This window comes from Sceloporus occidentalis, unplaced genomic scaffold (assembly GCF_023333645.1).
Source record: "Sceloporus occidentalis isolate IW3139 unplaced genomic scaffold, rSceOcc1.0.p SCAF_20, whole genome shotgun sequence".
In the NCBI taxonomy this organism is placed as follows: domain Eukaryota; kingdom Metazoa; phylum Chordata; class Lepidosauria; order Squamata; family Phrynosomatidae; genus Sceloporus; species Sceloporus occidentalis.
The window spans coordinates 10,827,034-10,851,358 of record NW_028317000.1 but is presented as its reverse complement, the minus strand read 5'-3'; the positions used below and the strand labels follow the sequence as shown (position 1 = coordinate 10,851,358).

At 41.6% G+C, this 24,325-nt stretch overlaps 1 protein-coding gene across 1 annotated transcript; it reads right to left on the bottom strand.

The window, feature by feature from the left end:
• Positions 1 to 1,052: 1,052 nt before the first annotated feature.
• MPZ (myelin protein zero) lies at positions 1,053 to 21,179 on the bottom strand. Its single transcript, XM_089483294.1, has 6 exons — positions 20,894 to 21,179; positions 11,053 to 11,219; positions 7,995 to 8,208; positions 6,633 to 6,768; positions 5,586 to 5,643; positions 1,053 to 3,894 (listed from the first exon to the last, which is right to left on the bottom strand). Exons 1-6 carry the CDS (start codon positions 20,958 to 20,960, stop codon positions 3,790 to 3,792), a joined length of 747 nt encoding a protein of 248 aa, XP_089339420.1. The 5' UTR covers positions 20,961 to 21,179; the 3' UTR covers positions 1,053 to 3,789.
• Between the last annotated feature and the right edge of the window lie 3,146 nt (positions 21,180 to 24,325).

The window sequence follows — 24,325 nt, the reverse complement described above, 5'->3', positions numbered from 1 at the left end:
CTGCCATGCAGGAACTCTCAATCAACACATCCCTGACAGATGGCCATCCAGCCTCTGCTTAAAGACCTCCAAAGAAGGGGACTCCACCAGACTCCGAAGAAGGAGTCTGTTCCACTGTCGAACAGCCCTTACTGTCAGGATGTTCCTCCTAATGTTGAGGTGGAATATCTTTTCCTCTAGCTTCCATCCGTTGTTCTGGGTCCTATTCTCTGGAGAGGCAGAAAAGAAGCTTGCTCCCTCCACAACATGACATCCCTTCAAATATTTAAACAGGGCTATCATATCACCCCTTAACCTTCTCTTCTCCAGGCTAAACATACCCAGCTCCCTAAGTCGTTCTTCATAGGACATGGTTTCCAGACCCTTCACCGTTTTAGTCACTCTTCTTTGGACACGCTCCAGTTTCTCAATGTCCTTTTTGAATTCTGGTGCCCAGAACTGGACACAATATTCTAGGTGGGGCCTGACCAAAGCAGAATATAGTGGCACTATTACTTCTCTTGATCTAGACACTATACTTCTATTGATGCAGCCTAGAATTGCATTGGCCTTTTTAGCTGCCGCATCGCACTGTTGACTCATGTTCAACTAGTGGTCTACTTGGACTCCCAGATCCCTTTCACACATATAAGTCTCTCATTCAGCCAGGTGTCCCATCCTATTTCATTTTTCTGCCCTAAGTGCAGTACCTTACATTTCTCCCTGTTGAAGTTCATTTTGTTAGCTTTGGACCAGCTTTCTAGTCTGTTCAGGTCATTTTGAATTTTGGTCCTGTCCTCTGGAGTATTTTACTATTCTGCTGTGAACCTGAAATCTTGTTGTCTATTGTCTGTCATATAGGCTAATATTAATAATAGCTCTGTATATAAACTCTTGGTTATTTTTTATTTTTTTCATCATAAAATGAGCAACCATATAACATATAAACCAATAAATAAATGCTTTGGATGCTGGATAACAAGCAGCAGGTAACTTTTTAGTTCATATCACCCCCTTCGACATCTAATTTTTTTTTGTTGTTTTTTCCCAGTGACATTTAGAAAATAAAGAAGACCAGCTTTGAATAGAAATGTCAGTCTTTTTATTATTATTTTTCAATTGTGTTGTTTTTGGTTGTTGCTGTTGCTTTTGAGAGAATGTACATAAATCTGAGAAAGTCCCAACCGACAGAGAAAAAAAAACCGTCGTACATAACAATTTTTAAAAAATATAGTTTTAGTCTCCTAGAACGGTTCGATGAAGACATTATACGCGACTCAGAAAAAGAAAAGGGGTGATCCTCTATATATACATTGCTCTGGAGATGAATTTTGTGCTAGGCCCCATCGCACATTGATGATGCGCGCAGACTTGTTGCGCACGTTTGGAAAAGGGGATTCTGAAACCACAGAAACCACATATGTGATAAAGTGATAAAGTGATGAACATCCAAATTCATATTATTTCTCAAGTGTATGGCATTTTGCTGACCTAACAGAACGATTGCCCTCCAGAGTTTATGTTGTTACTGATAACAAGACTTAAGAAGATATGCATAAAGAAAGAAGAAGATATGCATAAAAAAGAAGGTGAACAACTGAGACATCAATAAAAGAGGAGGGTAGCCATGTGACATCATGTGGCGTTCAGTCACAAGGAAAGGTGTAGGGTGGCGGACGACTAATAGTAACAAATACGTCAATGGTTAATACTAATACTAGTCACAGTGCTCTTGTGGATTGAAAATCATACTTTTATGCTCAACCACTGCCAATCAAGCTTGTCTAAGGATAGCTTAATTCCCCTCAAGGATATTAGCAAAGACAGAAAACCAACGAGAACAAAAAAATGATACGGCAAGAAGTAATACGAATCTGTTATAATTTGGTGTAATCTTCACACAGGGATTTTTTAAGTTACTCTTGCCTGAATTATTACAAACTCTTAATTTTCTGCAGAAATAGAAACCTTCACAGTTTGCCCAAACCTCACTTCCAGAACCTGTTGGCGACTTCGGGACGAGCGAAACCCCTCCCTGAGAAATCCCAGAGGTCTCTGTTCCCTTTTAAAATCCTACAGTTTTTCACTCAAGTAGGAACCTCCAAATTTGTTTAAAGTTAAAATTCTGGGGTTCAATTATGGTGTGCTAAGAGGAAGCGGCTCAAAGGGATTTTTATCCTAATGTTCATCAGGCAGGAATGGAGTACCAGCTATATATGTGTGTGTATATATGTGTGTGTGTATATACTCTTCTCTCCATATTTTGTAGGGTTAGGGGCACAAGACCCCTGTGAATATGGGAAAACCACAAACAACAAAAAACCATGTTTTCACCTGAGAGGACACCTCTCTAGGAATCCATAGGTCCTCCAGTGAAACTCTGTGGTCAATGTCCGACAGACATTGGCCATAGAGTTGCGCTGGAGGAGCTACAAATGCCTAATGGACTATTCTCTCTAGGAATCTCTAGGTCTTCCAGTGCAACTTTTAAAGTTGACCACAGAGTTGCACTGGAGGACCTAGAGATTCCTAGAGAGAACATATTAATCAAATCCGTGAATAATCAAAGCCGTAAATATGGAGGGATGAGTGTGTGTATGTATGTGTATACATACATATCAGAAGGTATTACTTTTCACAGAATGGTAGATAGTTACGGAGTCTTGGTGGGGAAGAAACAGCCAAAGAGGATATGGCAGGAGTGGTGTAAAGACATTAAACCAGGCTTCTCAGCGTCTGGGACATGCATACATATATTTAATCTATGGATTAAAAAGATCATGAAATATTACACCTGTGGTCAAGTTACCAAGCGGAAGAGGGTTGTCACAACCGTTTCAGCAGTAGAAGGCACCAGTCATAAGGGTTTGTGTATCTTTTTGGGGGGGGGGTCCATATTTAAGAGCTGGGATTTTTAAGGGATTTTTTTTAGGTCTAGGTTTTTATAGGGCTAATGTCAACAGGGCTAGAACGGCTGGCACCAAGTCCTCATGGCATCATATCTGGACCGAGGGGAGTTTGGGCCCCTTTGGTTCAAGGTGCAAGTTCACCTTAAAATGGAAGGTTTAAAATGAAATACTCTGTTACTATGAGGCTTAGTATTCAGAACAAAAGCTGTTTATATACTTGTCACATCAATATCTTTGTTTTATTGTGACTGAACAAGGTTATCGTGTGAATCCCTATACTGAGCCATCCCAAAAAGTGGATTGCAGTAGGGCAAGGCCATGGTGACCAAAGCATGGATATCATGGTATGACAAGATTTGTCTCTTTTTGGATTTAAGAGAAGAAAATGATCCTAATATGGGGAAGAATATGAGTTGGATAGTTCCTGTGTCACTTTGCCTCATTCTTGCTCACAGATGCCTAGGAACTATGTGTGTAAATATTCTGTATAGTTACTTCACCACACAGATATGATGCCAAGATCTCTCAACACTAAGGACAAGGAATATTTGAAAATCTCATCAGCCTTGACTAGCAAAATTAATTAAGTACTACAGATAATACGCAAGCAGTACAGGACACAAAGCCACAACAGTTGGAAGAAGGCAAAAACATCCCAAGACTCTCTTCTCCAGAAGCAAGGAGAGCTAGGAACATCCCACCCTCGCCCTTTAAATCACTTTTCCGAATCGCTTTTGATCATGTTCATGAGGGCGTTTTTTAGACTGTTCTTGCTGGGGGATTTGACGGCGGGTTTCAGGCCTTCAGCCTCAAGTTGGTCCCTCTTCAGTTCCATCTCGATGGTCATGACGACCTTTTTATCGCCCGCCTTTTTTTGGGTGCCTTCTCTGCCTGCTAACCGCTATTTCTTATCTTTACGAGAGTCACCCAGGCCTCCCTTGGATTTCTTCTCACTCGCGGATTTGGTGAGGCGGCTGTGGTCCAGCATCGCGTACAGAACAGGAGGCTGGCAAGGCAGAAAGAAGCGTGAAAAACAGAAAGCGGAAGTCACAGAATCATCAAATCATCGAATCCTAGGGTTGGAAAAGACCCCAAGGGCCATCCAGTCTAACCCCATTCTGCCATGAGGGAACTCTCAATCAAAGCATCCCCGACAGATGGTCATCCAGCTTCTGTTTAAAAACCTCCAAAGAAGTAGATTCCACCACTCTCTGAGGGAGTGTCTTCCATGTCAAACAACTCTTAAGAGATTATCACACCGGCTGTTTTCTCCTGATCTAAGACAGTGTAAGAACAGATGATATTGCACTGCTTCATGCCTGGATCAGAGGCATCCAGTACCTGATTAGGACTTCTCCCATACTGAGCAAAGAACAGTTCTTTGCATTCATTGTTCAGTATGGGAGAAGTCCCAATCGGGTACGGGATGCCTCCGATCTGGGCATGAAAAAATCATTTTTACACAGTCTCAGCCCATGCCCAGGTTGGCTAAAAAAGCTGTGTGATAATCTCCTTACTGTCAGGAAGTTCCTCCTAATGTTGAGGTGGAATCCCTTTTCCTGTAGCTTCCATCCATTGCTCCATGTCCTGTTCTCTGGAGCAGCAGGAAACAAGCTTGCTCCCTCCTCAATATGAGACCCCTTCAAATACTTAAACAGGGCTGTCATATCACCTCTTAAGCATCTCTTCTCCAGGCTAAACATATCCAGCTCTCTAGGCATACCGTAGTTTCCCAGAGATAGTGTTGAAATTGATTATTTGTTTTATGTCGCAAAAATAATGCAGGGACAATGTTAAGAGGAGTCCTAACATAAATACATGTGAAGGCCTCTACATCCATTATGGGTCCTCCCACTAATGTTATCTTTGTCCATTTTCTGGTCAGCCCACATCCACCTTGTGTACATAGAAAACATGACTTGTTGCTAGCCAAAGGTGACACTCTGCCCATCCACCTCTGAAGTCCACTACAGACTGAAGGCCATCGTGGGTGACCAGATGTCCTAACGGGAAAGGAAGACAAGGCACCGCAAAATGGAGGCAATTCAAGAAAAAAATGTAGGATATTACAAAATAAAAGCTAAAAACACTCATAGAAATATAAACTCATGCTTCTTAGTCATGCTCAAAATGTGGGACTTTTGGAATTCCTCCTGGACGGAAGATTTAATGGAGGGCATATCTTGGAAAAGGAGGATGTCTGGTCACCCTGTAATGGGACGGATGATACTCATACCTTAGATTTTCCTAGGAATAATGTCCTTTACTCATCCTTTCCACCCTAGAGCTGCAGCCCACATCCTTTTGAAAGATCAGCCCAAATAAGATAATGCCTTGCTCTTCAGACATCTACATTCTGCCCCATTGCCAAAAGAGTCCGCTTGCCAATATGGGCATCTCAACCTTAAACAGTCTATAGTATATTGGGCCCAAAAAAGACAGGCCAAAATAAAGCTGCTTCGGGTCACTTTGGAGGTATGCTGTTTAAATGACGCATGTGTCCTAAGAGGCTGGAAGCCGCACCAAAGCCACACTCCAGTCCTAAGGACTAGAGCGCAGCTTTTGCGCAACTTCTGGCCTCTTAAGATGCATGTGTCATTTAAACAGCATACCTCCAAAGTGAGCCGAAGCAGCTTTATTTTGGCCTTATTATCTCCTGTTATTTTCTCAAGCTTGTTCCTTTCCTGTTGCACTTACCTGGCGTCCTCTTTTTGACGAGTCCTTGCCCAGCCTCAATCTCCCCCTCTCCATTGCACTAAAGGGAATGAAAAAGCAAAAGCGAGTCACTACCCTTGTTTCATTGAACTTTTGAAAGTTCTAGTAAATGTCCTTTCTTACATTCAGTCAATGACCAGCAAGATTTAAAAAGTACAAAGCATAATACATAAGTTCAACAATAAATTTCAAGTGACACACAATAAAATAGAATAGAATAAAATAAAAACAATATGAAAACACTCTCCTATGATTTTGTAAATTTCATGATTACATGAAATAAAATATGCTAACATCCTTTGTACAATTAGCAGTGAAGCAATGGCAGTATTTTAGGGATGCCAGCTTTACTATGTCCATTCTAAAGTGTCATCTCCGCATTTCCGCATCCCTTGTACATTTACAGTAATGTCTGGGGGCAACATGCTGACTAAGGGGCAACGTGGTGTAGACAGACATATTTTGATGACCAAAGCTCTGGGGCCACAACAAACTACAAATCCCAGGATTTCATAACACTGAGCCATGGCAATTAAAGAAGTTTATTATTTCTCTGGCACAGTTGCACCTTGAGTTACATCAATGTTGCGACAAGTGACAACGTTATTCCTTTTGTGATGCATTCCCTTTATCATGCTTTTGTTATGTTACTTACCAGTATGTGCATGCATACAAGAGATGTGACCTTGCCACTTAATGTGTTTTGCAACGCAAGTAATGTTTAGAATGTATTTTATAATTATTTTAGCAGCTTGTAGCAAAAGAAGCTATTAGAGGGCCCATACAGACAGGACAAAATAAAGCTGTTTTGGGTCACTTTGGGGGTATGCTGTTTAAATGATACATGCATCCTAAGAGACCAGAAGCCATGCCAATGCCATGCTCCAGTCCTAAGAACTGTAGCACAGCTTTGGCACAGCTTCTGGCCTCTTAGGACACATGCATAATTTAAACAGCATATCCCCAAAGTGACCCGAAACAGCTTTATTTGATGAAGCACACTTCATCCACACCAATCTAGGATTTTACCTGAGTCTTCGTTGGAGAGTTGCTTGTCTCCTCAGCCAGCAATATCTGATAAGATAGGCTATCACCAAAACAACTAAGACCACAGCCAGAACACCTCCAATAACAGCTCCCAACACCACACCATACCTGGTAGGTACTAAAACAAGAAAAATACTTGGTTTACATTAAGATAAATATGAATTTGAACTACGTCTCACAGCAGAGTTACCTTATTTCCTATACTTGCTTCTAGGTTGCTATCTAGGTAACAGTTGAAAACATAAGAAAAGCTCTACTGGATCAGGTCAAAGATCTAGTTCATCAAGCATCTTCTTCCCTCATTGGCCAACCAAATGGCTCAATGGGAAGCTCCCCATAATTGAAATCAGTGGTCCCCAAACTTTGGTCCTCCAGATGTTTTGAGTTTTAATTTCCAGAAGTCCCAGCCAGCTGGGCCAACAATCAGGCCTTCTGGAAGCTGTGGTCCAAAACATCTGGAGGACCAAAGTTTGGGAACCACTGATCTACATCATTGATACACACACTGAAGATCATCATCAGCCCTGCGGCACTCCGTTCGAGATAACCTTCCAGTTCGAAGCGCAGTCACTGGTGACAACTCTTTAAGCGTGGCTTTGCAACCAATTATGCACGCATCTGATGGTGTTTCCATTTATTCCAAACTGGGACAGTTGGAGGGTATGTAACAAGGACAGAGATACTATACAACAAGACAAAAAAAATCCTTATATTATACATAGGAAACGTCAGTGTTTCCCAGCTTTGGGTCCCAAACTTGCCATCAAGGCAGCTTTCTCCCACTGCTAAGGTTGAGAGCCACTTTTTCTGACCTCTCTGATTCTTTTTTGCTCCCTTATAACTTGTCCCTGGACTATTTGGACCATCAAACAGTTTCTCACAACTCACAACCATCTCCATCTGGGTACTAGAAACTAAAGGTCTGGATCCCAATGTTTGTTGTCCAGTGGGACCCAGTCAACAGTTGACTTTCCTTGGGCCTACTATCTCTGTCAATATCATTGCTTCTTGATAGAATTGGAGGAGAATGTACTTTCACAGATATTTCTACCCCTCCTACATGCAAACATTGCACATTTGAGAGTTTTATCATCTGGATGGTTTATTTTGTGAACCATAACCATCTTGTATGTGGTTTTGTGAACCATAACTACATTGCATGTGCTTATGCATACAGTCTCTTTCGATCTCTCTCTCACACAATCTGTTAAGAATATTTTCAAATCTGCTGTTTAGCATGGGTATGTCTGCACCACTGCATATGTAGTTACTCCAGCAGAAGCAAAAATACCATTGGTACTCATAGCACCCTTAAGACATTTTAGCTGGAAAAGGAAACCTTACCATTTTCAAAGACGTAGAGTGTGACCTGAGATGTCTTCCCCACGATGTCGGGTGGGTTCTTGACATCACATGTAAAGGTGCCATTGTCAGTGTACTCCAGGTCATGAATGACAATGGAACCGTCTTTCCAGCGTGGGTTCCCAGTCCATTCAATGCGCTCCTTGAACATCCCAACGTTGTCTATGTACGCCTGGCCTTTGGCAAAGTGGAATATCTGTGATCCGACGACACAAGTATAAAGATATATCAATGAAGCAGAGCATAAGGTTTGCATAAGGAAAGTTTCCATGTTCAATCCTCAGTATCTCCAGGTAGGGCTAGGGATGGATCATCTCTGTAACCCAGGGTCAGTCAAGGCAGAAAATAATTAACTAGGGCTTCATTCCCACTTACAAAAAAAGCGGGATCCGAATCGATGGATCGATTAGACAGCTGAGCATGGTTCCCACTACATTTGACCTGATCGCATTTTTTCCCCTGTAAAATAATCCACTTATGGTTCACATTCATGAATGAATCAGTTCAAAATGGACCCACTCCAGCCCATTAAAGGACAAATTTAAATCATTTCTGATCCGCATCTGGCTCACACTTGTGCAGAATCGATTTATCCAAAAAGACGCAGAAAACATCAGCGTCAAAAAGACGTGAGTTAAATGGGTCTAGCGTGTGTCCCCCCCTCTCCAAATCGCTTCAGCAAATTGATTCAAATGGGAACCAAAGTCATTTGAACTGGTTCAAACCGATTTGTGATCTGGTTTAAAAGGTAGTGGGAATCAGGTCTCTATGGACCAATTACAATTTCCTGTGTTCTAATAGCAAAGATCAATACCATCCTAAGGATTGGAAGCAGGAGAAGTGACACACACACATATACTGCGTGACTCTGGGTTAGGAGGAGTGATTTCCATGTTCATCCGTGTATACTCCACTCTCTTCCATGCCAGCAATCTCTGAATATGTCAGCCACAGATGCTGGTGAAACATCAAGAAGAAACTCTTCTAGAACATGGCCACATAGCCTGAAAAACCAACAAAAACCCTATGGATGCCAGCCATGAAAGCCTTCGACTCCACATTACCTGTGCTTAATTTACAAGTCTGATATCTGAAGATGCAATCCCATTATGGAAGAAACCATTTTCATATGGATCCCACTTCACAGCTAATTTAACCCAAGGGAATGGAGGGCAATACAGTGGTCTGTCAGGGGTTCTTCGGTCAGATGATATTGTATTCCCCTGCATACAAGTTCCCAGTGCAACATTGTTGTCCTTGAGCATGTGCTAAAGTACCTCACAATGCACAACATCACAATAAGGTAGCAGAAGTAGCAGAAGTCTTGGATGATTAGTTAAAGGCCCGACTGGCCACCATGCCCTCTGTTTTTCATTTGTGGGATCACCAGCAGAAAAGAAGATCTGCAAAAGGCTGCTAGGCAATGTAGTGGGCAATGTGGTAGAGGCAGACCTTTGTGTCAGTTGAACACCAGTGCCACCAGCGATCCTCCTCAAGCTCTCCTCCATTAGATGGTTTATCTCCCAAGTTGCCAAGATAAAACATCTGCTTGGAAATTGTTTGGACATTTGTGATTGGCGTCTACTGCTAAAAGTCTGAATCTTTATACAGACTGGCAGGGAAACTAAACATTTCTGAGTTCTTGGAATGAATAGGTGGGCCCTTTTGCCAAATCCCCCAAAGGTTTGATGTCTTCCTCCCTTTTCCTACCACCATAACTGCCCACCATGGATGTCACGTCACAAAAACAAACACAAAAAAATTCCTTACATGTTATATCACAATGGCTGTGAGAATGCTTCCCCATGTAGGATTATCCGTTTAGGACTATCCTAGGCCATGAGGTCCAAATCCAGAGAACTAGGGCCAACATCTTGTGATGTTATAGAATCATAGAATCCTAGAGTCAGAAGAGACCCAAAGGGCCATCCAGTCCAACCCTTTGCCATGCAGGAACTCTCAATCAAAGCATCCCCAACAGATGGCCATCCAGCCTCTGTTTAAAGACCTCTAAGGAAGGAGACTCCACCACTCTCCAAGGAAGAGTGTTCCACTGTCAAACAGCCCTTACTGTCAGGAAGGTCCTCCTAATGTTGAGGTGGAATCTCTTTTCCTGGAGCTTACATCCATTCTTCCAGGTCCTATTCTCTGGAGCAGCAGAAAACAAGCATGCTCCCTCTTCAATATGACATCCCTTCAAATATTTAAACAGGGATATCACATCACCTCCTAACCTTCTTTTCTCCAGGGTAAACATCCCCAGCTCCCTAAGGCGTTCCTCATAGGGCATGGTTTCCAGACCCTTCACTATTTTAGTCATCCTCCTTTGGAAATGCTCCAGTTTCTCCACATCCTTTTTAAATTGTGGTGCCCAGAACTGGACACAATATTCCAGGTGGGGCCTGACCAGAGCAGAATAGAGTGGAACTATTACTTCTCTTGATCTAGACACTATACTTCTATTGATGCAGCCTAGAATTGTATTGGCCTTGTTAGCTGCCACATCGCACCGTTGACTCATGTTCAACTTGTGGTCTACTAGGACTCCTAGATCCCTTTCACACGTAAAAGTGACGTTCAGCCAGGTGTCCCCCATCCTATATCTGTGCATTTCATTTTTCTGCCCTAAGTGCAGTACCTTAGGGCTGTCCCTGGTGATGTTACAAGAGGCAGCCCCTGTAAGCATGATGATACTCCATACAGCTGTGGTTAATGCTTGGTGTCTTTCAAATAAAAAAAACACCAAGTGTAACAAATTAGGAAATTTAATGTATGCACACAAGCCAAGACACACATACTTTGCAAAACAGCCCTTCATTCCTAAGATTTTTCCTCTTCCCCTGAGAACCAGAGAAGATGAGCCAAACCCTAAGCTCTGACAACCCTTGCCCTAAACCAGGGGACAAACAGTCTGGATATACAGGGTTACATCTCTTTAAGGCTCGTCTAGCCAGCAAAGAAAACAGCAAATGCTAACCTCTGCCTTGAGATGGCCATGAAGAACAATAGCCTAGCATTCAATAATCAGAAAATACCTTACCGATACGCTGTCTCTGCTGCTTTCTGGTTGAAAGTGCCAAGTGACTGAAATATCATCGGAGATCCACTCATTCGACCAAAAAGAGCAAGAAAGCTTAGCGTTGGAACCCACTGTGCCATGCACCTCTCGATCCGTGTAAACATGAATGGCCAATGTTGGATTTAGCACTGTAACGGAAAACAAAAGATGGTCATGGTGATGGTCCTTGAATCTAGCACTCCAGCAGTGGGCCCTAAGGTGTTTAGGACTTTATAACATGGGCCTGGAAACAGATCGTCAGTCGGTTCAAATGGTGTCAGACCTATGTAAATCTGGAAAGCCTGCACTGGAAAGCAATCTGTTTATATTGCATTTTGCAACAGCTGTGGTTCCCAAACACTCTCCAGAGGTACTGTCATACAAAACACATTACAACAATTCACAAGGGAGGTGACCAAGCCACCAAGACCGCATCCATCGTCTCCAATGAACTGCCAAGTAAAGCATGGAATTAATAAACTATAATGTCGCCCCGGCATCTCATACTGAGGAAGTAGATTGTTACAAATGTCAGATTGTGACTCTGGAGACCAGGGTTTGATTCCCAGTTCGTCCATGAAACCCAATTGGGAGACCTTGGTCAAGTCACACTCTCTCGGCCTCATGGGAAGGCAATGGCAAACCTCCTTTGAACAACTCTTGCCAAGAAAACGCTGTGATAGGTTCACCTTAGGATCGCCATAAGTCAGAAATGACTTGAAGGCACACAACAACAACAACTCACGGCATAATTGATTAGGATTTATCTTCATCCAGGTTAGGGGCAAACAGATAGTTCAGTGTCTGGCCAATGGCATTTTACATGTGCTCATGTGTCACTGTAAGTAATGAAAAATTGTGTGCTATTAGTTTTATAGTTCTTTGCAATAGAGTTATTTGTATGCACAACTTCGTATACTGGGAATGCAAAGGCTTTGAGAACAAATGAGAGAAAGAAGGCAGTTGGTAGCATTATTATTATTATTATTATTATTATTATTATTTGTATCTTGCCTCTCCCTGTATTGGATCGAGGCGAGTCACAACAAACAAAAGAACAATGAAAATACAACACAACAAGCCACAAGTAAAGCTTTGGTAGACTTCAGTTTGCTTCCTGAAATGCATGAAGTAAAGTGACCAAGAACAGACAAACCTATGTGAGCAGAAATGCAAAATTAGTGGTTATTTTGGAGTGACAAAGATAGGAGGAAGGATGTTGCCTAAAGCCAAGGTGAATGTGAATCAATACTGATTGTTTTATCACAGAAAAGCAGGATAAAAATTAAAGTTTTATTTATTTTATTATTATTTATATGTATATCATACTCCTTAGTTTTGCATTTGCAGTTACTCGACATTTCTGCTTCATTTGTGGGATGCTTTAAAAGTGCTTTAATCTTTCATTAATGCCACAATTAGCCCCAGTGAGATAAATTTCCAACTGAAATAAAGAAGTTGCCAACTGGTTTGTTTCAGTCATTCACAAAGGTGCTACAAGATCTCTCTTCATACTGATTCTAGAGACTAACACAGCTATATCTTTGAATGAATGTGAATGTTGCTGGTGTTGTTGGAATGCAGGCCAGGAACCAGAAAGGAGATGTGATGAACCAGACAAGACCTTTGGGGGTCTCATGAGTCTAGCGATATAAGAGATGTGTAGTAGGTGGGCCCGAACAGACAGGCCAAAATAAAGCTGCTTTGGGTCACTTTGGAGGTATGCTGTTTCAATGATGCATGCGTCCTAAGAGGCCAGAAGCCATGCCAAAGCCACGATCCAGTACTAAGGATTGGAGTACAGCTTTGGCGCAACTTCTGGCGTCTTAAGATGCATGTGTCATTTAAACAGCATATTTCCAAAGTGACCCAAAGCAGCTTTATTTTGGCCTGTCTGTCTCTGTTGAACCATTGTTGGACCTGACTTTGTAGATGCGGTCAAATTCTGCAGTTTCTCTTTCCAGTATTCCTTTGCGTTCAAAGACGTCTGTTCCAAAGGAGGAGACAATGAAGAAATGTGGTGCCCTGTTTTATACCAGCGCTCTGCAACAAGAGGTGGAGGTATAGAAAGCTCCTTTATTCAGAAAAAGAATATACAAGAGACCTCAGTCTTCATCACTGCCACCCCCGCATCCATCCATCCGAAACGTAGGAAGCTCCCTTCTGCAAAAACGCTGTGTTTCACCAACACTGCTGACCTGGCGATAGGACATTTGGGCTACCCAGAAGCCTTCGAGGTGACATTTGCCTCAAAGAGGACCATTGTTTTCCACACAATTCAGCCCTTTTGTTCCGCCCATGAGGGCAAATTCCAACCAAGTGGACAATTTTCCATGGCTGAGGAGATTCGACTCCTGCGCTTTTTGGGTCCAGCGTCGGACAGACACAGCCTTCAAAGAGACCCGCGCAACATCTTTCGTACATTCGAGAAAATGTAGGCCGCCGTAGCAGCATGTCCTGGAACAAGCGCCTGCACCGCCGCCCCCACTCCATCCCAGATAGTGCAGCCAGAAGACTTGTGTTTTGCAAAATGTGCCTTCAAATAATTTTATGCGCATGTATGTGTTGCATGAGAAACCCAGTATCTGTTTGCAGAGGGAAGCTAGACTAAAGGACAGAAATTTTTATGGCCATTTTCACTCTTTTCTAAGCTGATTTAGGAGACGATCACACCAGAGGGTCAATTCCACCAAAATTCCACTTTTATACCATTATTGGTAATGAACAAAACAATATGACAATCTATTTTTCCACACAGCTGTGCAATTACGCAGTATTTACGCTCAAGTAACGCCAAAAAAGCATTAAATAGAATCCCAACTTGGAAAAAAGGGATGGATGGATGGATGGTTATTGGATGCATCCACGCTGCAGATATAATCCAGTTTTGACACTGCTTTAACTGCCATGGCTCAATGCTATGGAATCCTGGGATTTGTAGTTTTTCAAGACATTTCGCCTTCTCTGCCAGAGAGCTCTGGTTGCCACCACAAGCTACAAATCCCAAAACGTTGAGCCATGTTATGGAATTGTGGGATTTGTAATTTATTGTATATTCCTTAGATTGTGTGCCTCTGACAGGTTATGTAAATTTATGGCACTATACAAGTAAACAACAACAACAACAACAACAATAATTGCGGCACGGACATTAGCTGCATCTGCACTGCTGAAATAATCCAGTTTGACACCACTTGAACAGCCATGGCTCTATGCTGTGGAATTCTAGGAATGGTAGTTTGTTGTGGCATCAGAGCTCCGCCAGAAGAAACGACTATTCCCAGAATCCCATAGCATGGAACAGCCATTCAAATGGTGTCAAACCGGATTGTTTTGGCAGTGTGGATGGGCCCAGAGAAGTCTAAATGTCTCAGAAAACTAGAGTTCTCAGAATTCCATAGCATTGAGCCACAGCAGTTAAAGTGGTGTCAAACTGGATTAATTCTGCAGTGCAGACAGAAGAACAAGGAGGATTTAGCTAGTCCTAAGAAGCATTAATTAAATTCAAAACAGACATCGCAGCTGATAAGATTCTTCATACATAGAAAAGAATGTTAGGACTATGTTAGGATGGTATGGATAATATATATATATATATATATATATATATATATATATATATATAATTATAGCATCTAGAGAACAAGTGTGTCTATACACAGTTGCAGCAGTTTTAATTCTGGGAAATGTAATTTAGGGAATGACTTTGAATGGTCTCCTAAAAAGCTCTAGTGACCTCCTCTGCGTCAAGCACTAAAATACTGCTCAGTGTTCCAACTAAAAATCCAAAGTTTCCATAGAATGAGCTGTTTTTGGTAAAGTGGGATTAACAAGCTTGTAGTGCTTCTAAAGCTATCCTGCAATTCCGCACCACCATTTTGAGACTGAAATCATTTTAAGTGGAGAGGGGACTCCCATCTCAAAAAAGACTATTCTTTCATTATTGTCTGCTTGGCTTTTGGTTACATGGACAACTGTTATCACATAATTGTTATCTGTGACTCAAAGCAGGGGGATGAAATACAGGGAAGTGCACACCTGGGCTGCATCCGCACTGCAGAAATAATCCAGTTTGACACTTTAACTGGTAGGACTCAATGCTATGGGATTCTGGGAAATGTGGTTTAGTGTGGCACCAGAGCTATCGGAAAGAGAAGGTGAAACGTCTCACAAAACTGCAGTTCCCCGAATTCCATAACATTGAGTCCTGATGGTTAAAGTGGTGTCAGACTGGATTATTTCTGCAGTGCGGACGCAGTCCTTGAGGCTGCTGAGTTGAAGAAAGGTGGCAGACCTGGAGAAGACACTCCAAAGTCCATCAACCTGGTATAAGGCAACAATAAATATGTTATTTTTTATTATTTTAGAATAGGAAATATTTTATAATAGGCGAGGAAAAGACATTCCAGAGGGGAAACTGCTCATTCTTTCACATTCATTTTGCATACTTAAATGGGAGCATTGGGATAAACCTTCTAAATCAGAACAAAAGGGCCGTTTAGTCCAGTATTCAACAAAAGCCAACCTCAGTACAGATTTCTCCTTGAAATTTTAAGTCCCCGTTTCTATCCATACCATTTTTTTCTTTGAGTATTGGATACTTTACTTTATTGAATCAGCAAGGAACTACTAAGCAACTTTACTAGACTAATGCAAACCCAAGAGGATAGAGGATAAGTTGGATAAGTCCTTATTGGATAAGTCCTTATTGATCAATAAGTCACAATTTTACAATGTGAAGCTCTAGTGCCCCATGAAATCCTTGCTCTTCTTCCAAAAGTCCTCTATCATCTTGGGTTTGCATTAGTCTAGTAAAGTTGCTTAGCAGTTCCTTGCTGATTCAATAAGTCGCAATTGCACAATTGTGACTTATTGATCAATAAGTCCTTATTGCACAATGTGAAGCTCTAGTGCCCCATGCAGCCCTTGGTCTTCTTTCAAAACTCCACTTTCCTCTTGGGTTTGGCTCCATCCACTGCTGGTTTGCACCTTGATGGGTTACCTCCAATGTTATGTGTCCCATTCCTGACGGAGCCACCAAACCCATCACTCTTGAGCATTAGTTCTCCCATTCATTTCCAAGGGCAGAAATGCCCTTTTCTCTCATTTTGTCTTGTTTTTTCGTTTCATCACACCTAGAGCTTTATCACACTAGGGAAAATCCCATGGGAAAACAGGAGTTAAACGCAATTTCAAGTACATTCGAATTTAAACCAAACTTGTAAACTCGGCTAACTTACCACACTAGAGACTGCTCAAGTGAAATAAGGTGAAGTTAATCCAAACGCAAAGCAGAGAAAACCGGCAGCTTTTTTTACTTTCGGATTGTTCCGAAAGCAAAAAGCTGACGGTTTTCCCAGCTTTGCATTCGGATTAACTTTGCGTTATTTCACATTAACTACGACGTCGTGCGATAAACATTGGGCATTTCCGGGTTTTCTTTGGTTGAAATCTAGTTTAACTCCCGTTTTCCTGCGGAATCCGCTAGTGTGATAAACTCCTAGGCCTTACTTCTTTCTGTAATGAGCGCTGCATTGATTTCACTTAATAGTATGCAGAAACAGGCCCTTTTCATACTACACCATTGTCGCATTTCAATACCTGCCATGGCAACATCTTGTGTGATTTGGGGATGTGATAAATCAGGTTGGTGCTTTCAGTGCTGGACCAGGACTCTAGGAGCTGCTGCTGGTGTTGTGCGCCTTCAAGTTGTTTCCGACTTATGGCGACCCTGTCATAGGTTTTTCTTGGCAAGATTTGTTCAGATAAAGCTTGCCATTGCCTTCCCTTGAGGCTGAGAGTGTGTGACTGTAGGCCGCTCTGACAGCCTTTAGGGCTGAAGAGTGGGGTATAAATACCATAATAAACAAACAAACAAACAAACAAATAAATAAATAAAACATGGTTGAGCAGAAATCAAACCTTGGTCTCCAGACATCATAATCCAGTGCTCAAACCATTACATCACGCTGGCTCCAGGAGATCTGGGTTCAAATCCCCGCTCAGCCATTGAAATCTTGGACAAGTCACATTTACGAGAGGAAAGTGATGCAAACTTTGGACTAAATCTTGCCAAGAAAACCCTAAGATAAGAGGTTGCCATAAACTGGAGTTGGCATGCACATAGCAAAGTTTTATGTGGCACATGAGCTCTCAGCCAGAGAATATTAAGTACTTCGGGAAACTATAAATTGAATAGGATGCTTCCATGGCAGCTAATATGGTACCAAGTCAATGGTTTTGTAGTGTCAGAATAATTACAGTTTATTCTGTCACAAATCTATTGCTTCCTGAGATATGTTCTTGATGTCCTAAAATAAAACTGTATATTCAAAATACTGATTTAAAGTCATATTAAAATATATATTCAGCTAATGTCAGCTACTAGAATTTTGGTGCCAGAGTGTTTGGATCATCATTTATTCTTACCAATATGATTGTTTTAATATGTACAATAAATTTCACCATAAAAACCAAGTACAATGAAATACAATTCAAACTCTGATTTTGGATATATGGAGAAAATAATGTAGATTTGCAGAGTGGGAACTGATGGGCACATTCCACAGCATTATAATGTCTGAAATACCAGATATTGGAATGAAAGGTTACTCTCCAGATATTTGTTCCTCTCCAGATGGACTGCAGCTCCTACCATCCTTTTCCCATCAAGTAAATTGGCCAGAACTGATAGAAATTGAGTCTCACAAGTTTTGGCAGGGACCACAGCTTGCTGTCCCATGACAGAATGTATTCTGAAAAATCAATGCTTCTGCGCCACCTTTTCAAGGAATACTTGATGCCCAAGTCTGATGTCTTTTGTGCACCATAAGAATATTTTTTAAACAATTCCATTTGTTTTCCTATTTTTATTATTTTCACTGTTTGGGCAGTTGGATGGGAGATACAGATGCTGTTCAGATTTATCAGCTGCTGCTCATATTCTCTTGTTTTCATGAATTGGAACTGTAATAAAATACTGCAGTGTAGCATGAGCCAGTGTGGCATAATGGTTTCAGCGTCAGACACTGGGAAATCTGGGTACAATTCCCAGCTTGGCCATGAAACTGGGTGATCTTGGGCATGTCACACTCTCTCAGCCTCGGGGGAAGGCAATGGCAAACCTCCTCTAAACAAATCTTGCCAAGAAAACCCCAGAATAGGCTTGCCTTAGGGAACTGACTTAAGCCGGAAATGACTTGAAGGCACACAACAACAATAACAACATGGTTCTACTCAAGGTCCATCCAGACAGACAGCTATTCCCGTTCCAAGTCTCCATTCAATTTTTTTCATCTTGGTTTTCCGTATCGTCAATTATCATTTCATGCCCACAAAGGATGAACTTCCTCAGTGGGTTCTTTTGGAGTCAATTTTCCTTCCAATTCTTCTCACCTTGCAAAGTTATTGTCCTTCTACAACCCTTAAGGCTTTCCCTCAAGATCAGTCACTTAATTATATTTAATTATTGCCTTGTGCATTGTAATATAAATATTGCGTAGAAATGCCACTTAATATGTGGATTTTATGTAACGATTGTATATAACTTCATTATGCTCTTGTTTAACACAACGTTTAAGCTCTATGAATAATTCATTAACTATGTTATAACCCAACTCAAGCCATGAGGAGAGGCGGATAAGAAATAAAATTATTATTATTATTATTATTATTATTATTATTATTATTATTATTATTATTGGGCACATACAGATAGGCCAAAATAATGCTGCTTGGGGTCACTTTGGAGGTATGCTGTTTAAAGGATGCATGCGTCCTAAGAAGCCAGAAGCCATGCTCCAGTCCTAAGGGCTGGAGCACAGCTTTGGCACAACTTCTGGCCTCTTAGGATGCAGGCATCATTTAAACAGCATACCTCCAAAGTGACCTGAAGCAGCTTTATTCTGGCATGTATTATTATTATTATCTGTCACTATTGGGCATGCCACAGCAATATCCATTTTTAGTGCATAAGTATATGATTTGCACACTCTATGAGCGTATGTGTGTACGGACACTTTCAAGTCACCTGTCAACATGCAGCATCCCCATGGATTTCATGGGGTTTTCTTAGGCAAGGAAAACTCTGGGGCAGTTTGCCATTGCTTTCCTCTGAAATATAGCCTGCAGCAGCCAGTAGGACAGAGTAATGAATTGTTGTTTGTATTTTGTATTTGTAGTTTGGCTGTTGCATTATTTGTCTTGTTTTCTCCCTAGGACACTAATGCCTGAAGGAACGGGATATTAATCCGTTAAGTCAATAACATGATGCCCAGATGAAATATTCACAGAGCTTAAACGCTGGTGTTAAACAAGAGTGTAATGAAGTTATATTTCAAACGCAAGGCAGCAGATGAGAAGAAAGTCACGTTATTGGTGTAAGGGGCAATATTTTCCAATTTACTTGTATATGTTTTGTATTGGGTGGAATATTTCAAACTGCATGCCATTTGCTTATGAATCCTGAAGGGTTTTTTAAAAATAATTGGCCAAAATAACAATTAAGAAATAAATAGCAAATGTTATTGCAACGAGTAGTAACAAATTAGTCAGTGTGGCAAGATAAGGGTTTGATTCCCTGCTCAGCCTTGGAAAACCACTGGACATCAAACCTACAGAACCGCATGATATTGTCACCTTAGACTCACCATGTTGGGAATGACTTGAAGGCACACAACAACAATAAATAACAAATAACTTTTCAAACAGTACTGCAAATTACACGGATTACGGTCCTTTTCAAAAGTAATCCATTTTAGGAGAAGGGCAGGGTATAAATTAATCAACCGACCAACCGACCAATCCTCCATGCCTTCAATACATCCCATGGATTAGAAGACTGAAAAAATTTGTCCACACATCTGATCATTACTAGTGAAGTTTCACTGAGCATTGGAGCAGACACCTAGCTATGAATCAGAGGCACTAAGAAACCCCTTTACTGAATTTGCTAAGGTGTGTAATATGCACATCAATGCATGTTAATGTCAGTGCACAATCCACCTCAATGAGCAGTGCGCATTGGTGCATGTGGGATCTTAACATCCAACGGACAAAATTGCCACCGCTTTTTGCTGCTTCCTGTAAAGATCTACCCAATCTTCTGTAAAGACATAATTCACTCTTCTATTCAGGATCAGAATATTATAACTTATAATTGTTTGACTACTTTTTTTAACTGTTGTAATGCTTGAAAATTATATGTTTTATTCTTGTATCTTATTGTTATTGTTGGGTTGTAATCCCGCCTCGATCCACCTGGGAGAGGCGGGAAAATATAAATAAATTTTATTATTAGTAGTATTTAATATGGAGTAAAATAAAGAGGATTAATACCAGGTCGTGTCTGATCATGGATGCCAAGCAGGGTTAGCCCTTATCAGTACTCGACGGGAGGCTATTATTATTTACTAACATTGATATATAGAGAGCTGTAAAGTTTGCAAAGTTTGTAAAGACTACCAACAAATACCAAGTGCTTCAGAGGAAGGAACTGGCCACACCACATTCTCTCTCTCTCTCAAATCCAAACAACTTGACTGAATCTGTGTAAAGAGCCTAATGGGTTTATAAAATAATAGGACGTCAGAAATGATAGTTAAAGGTGAAATTTCCACAGTCAGCGAATGACCGACTACAATGCGCCTGGGACATTAATGGAAACTTCCTAAAAAGAAGCGGTTCAGTAGAATGAGAGACTGCCTTGGGAGTTGCTGGGGTCTTCATTTCTCTGTAGATGGTTGCATTGATCAAGTGGTTGGACTAGATCACCTCTAAGGGGTCTTTCAGCACTCCAAAACCACAATTTGAGAAGCCAACTTACCCATTGTTGAAAGCAGCACTGTGAGTAGAAGGACTCTCTCCCTCCCCAAGTTGCCTGGGGACCTCATCTTTTGTGGTTGTTGTTGTGGTTACTGTACAATTCCTAGCTGCATGGAGGGGAAGATCGGGCCGCAGACACGGCAGTTCCTTTCTGAAGAATGCCACAAAGGATGGCAGTCTTCATTTAAGAACCTGGCTGGCCTTGCAAGGATGCCATCTCTGCAGAAACCCAGAGCCAATGAGCGCTTGGCATCCAGCTTTGTGGGGGCCTTCAGGACCAAGCAGGGGGAGAAAGCCACCCAGTCAAACAAAAGTGAAAAGGGGGCATTTATTTTTGCGGCTTTCTAAGTGTTGGTAAACACACTCTGGCGACATAGCTGGGCAAACAGCACTCATTGTCCAGCCACATTCTTGGATGTTGTGTAGGCGATGCCACAACCCCCAGAAGGAATGCAAACCGATCCATGGAGGATGCTCTCAAAAGATGCAAGGGGGACTTGGTCAAAAGCCTCTGTCTCTTTGAGCTTTATCACACTAGCGAGATCCTGCGAGAAAACAAGAGTTAAACGAAAGTTAAGTTAAATTTGAATTTAAACACAACTTGCAAATTTGGGAAGTTTATCACACTAATTGCTGCTAAAACAAAATAACACAAAGTTAATCCGCAGTTAAAGTGGAGGAAACCAGCAGCTTTTAAAATTCGGTTTGCTCCAAGTCTAAAAAGCTGCTGCTCTCCTCTACTTTAACTGCGGATTAATTTGGCATTATTTCACGTTAAATGCGACGCTGTGTAATAAACTTTGGGCATTTCCAGGTTATCTTCACGTTATATCACTTTTAACTCCTGTTTTCCCGTAGGATCTTGCTAGTGTGATAAACTCCTTTGTCCTCCACTTGAGTGAATCTTAATAGGACTGCAGCCTACTAACTGGAGTGTTTTACGTTTTTGAGTTTTTCCTCAATTAATCAATGACATCCACACCTATCTGGGGATAGATAGATGATAGATAGATAGATAGATAGATAGATAGATAGATAGATAGATAGATAGGGGTTTCGCATTGACAAGACTGTCTAGTCGTGTCTGATTGTAGGGTGCGGTGATCATTTCCATTGCTAAGCCGAGGGGGCCAGCCTTGTCAAAGACACCTCTGTGATCATATGGCCATCATGAATACATGGAACGCTGTTACCTTCCCACCAAAGCGGTACCTATTTATCTGCTTGCACTTTTACATGCTTTCGAATTCCTAGGTTGGCAGAAGCTGGGACTAGTGACCCTGTAGTTTTAAACAAGACCCCAGAAAACATAGTAGCTCATCTCAATTAAACATAACACAATCACACCACCCGATAAGCGCTTTGAGAGTCTGTGGCCTTTCCTTTTCAATACACATGACAATATACAGACGGCACTACTTGACGTTCAAATCTTTCTCCCTTTTCTCTCCTCTTTTCTGATCTACTTTATACCTTGCCCTTACTGTCAGGAAGTTCCTCCTAATGTTGAACTGGAATCTCTTTTCCTGGAGCTTGCATCCATTGCTCCATTTCCTATTCTCTGGAGCAGCAGAAAACAAGCTTGCTCCTTCCTCAATATTTAAACAGGACTATCATATCACCTCTTAACTGTCTCTTGTAGCACCAGAGCTCTCTGACAGAAAGTGCAAAATGTCTCACAAAACTACAGTTCCCAGAATTCCCAGGGCAATTAAAGTGGCTTCAAACTGGATTATTTCTGCAGTGTGCTTTGGACCTGTCACACGCCTGCTGTCACAAACCAATATATCGATTTTATGGAAGCCAAATATTGAGGGTTCATCAGAAGTCCCTGAAGGTTGGGATGGAAGCTATTTCATTCCCTCTGCCTGCCCTTGCCTTTTTACAATTTCTATGCTGAACTCAGCAGTAGTCTAGCCTCTCTAAGCCACCCACCTTTGACTGTTCGACTCAGTTAGAAAACAAAAGGTCTCTTTTATCAGCCCCAATGCTAACTTTTCTCAAGCCAAGCTTTGTGGAATCCTGCGTCCACAGAGAGAAGGCAGCCTGGGACATGGATAGAGGAGGAAATGTGGCCCAGGGGGAAAACATCAAGGGATTTGGAAGAAGGGAGAATGACCGTATGCTTCTGGGTGCTGGGATGCCTTTTTTAAAAATTATTTTATTGAAAAACAAAACAAAACCCATAACAACAACAAAAAACCCAGTACAAATGTGGAATCATAGAATTGTAAGACTGGAAGAGACCGCAAGGGCCATCCAGTCCAACGCCATTCTGCCATGCAGGAACTCTCAAGCAAAGCACCCCGACAGATGGCCATCCAGCCTCTGTTTAAAGACCTCCAAAGAAGGAGACTCCACCACACTCCGAGGGAGTTTGTCCACTGTTGAACAGCCCTTACTGTCAGGAAGGTCCTCCTAATGTTTAGGTGGAATATCTTTTCCATTGTTCCCAGTCCTGTTCTCTGGAGCAGCGGAAAACAAGCTTGCTCCCTCCTGAATATGACATCCTTTCAAATATTTAAACAGGGCTATCATATCACCCCTTAACCGTCTCTTCTCCAGGGCAGCTAAACATACCCAGCTCCCTAAGTCTCTCCTCATAGGACATGTTTTACCTTCACCATTTTAGTCGCCCTCCTCTGGACATGCTCCAGTTTTTCAAAATCCTTTTTGAATTGTGGTGCCCAGAACTGGACACAGGATTCCAGGTGGGGCCTGACCAGAGCTATTACTTCCCTTGATCTAGACACTATGCTTCTATTGACACAGCCTAAAATTGCATTGGCCTTTTTAGCTGCCGCATCACACTGTTGACTCATGTTCGTGGTCTACTTGGACTCCCAGATCCCTTTCACATGTAGTTTTGTTCAGCCAGGTGTCCTCCATCCTATATCTGTGCATGTCATTTTTCCACCCCAGGTGTGGTACCTTACATTGTGTTGAAGTTTATTTTGTTAGTTTTGGCCCAGCTTTCTATTCTATTAAGGCCATCTTGAATTCTGACCCTGTCCTCTGGGGTGTTAACTACTCCTCCTAATTTGGTGTCATCTGCACATTTAATAAGTATGCCCGCTATTCTTTCATCCAAATCATCGATAAAGATGTTGAATAGCACTGGGGCCAAATAATGCAAAGCTTGTGGGTGCAGAAGTTTACCCCAGAAAAGAGAATGGACCATTATATTTGTATTATGACAGTTACATGTAAAAAACCTTATAAACAGGTGAGTGTCTCTGGACTTGAAACCAAGGAGATCAGATGGTCAAGATTTGACCCATCTTTCCAACAGTCAGCATGAGAAACTGGAGGTTTCAGCTGATGTATATTAGTGCTTATATAGTCCATAAAGACAGTCCAATTCTCTTAGAAGGTGGTGTTTTTTTCTTATAATACAGGACTGAATGTCGTGTGAGAGTTTGTCCATCATCGG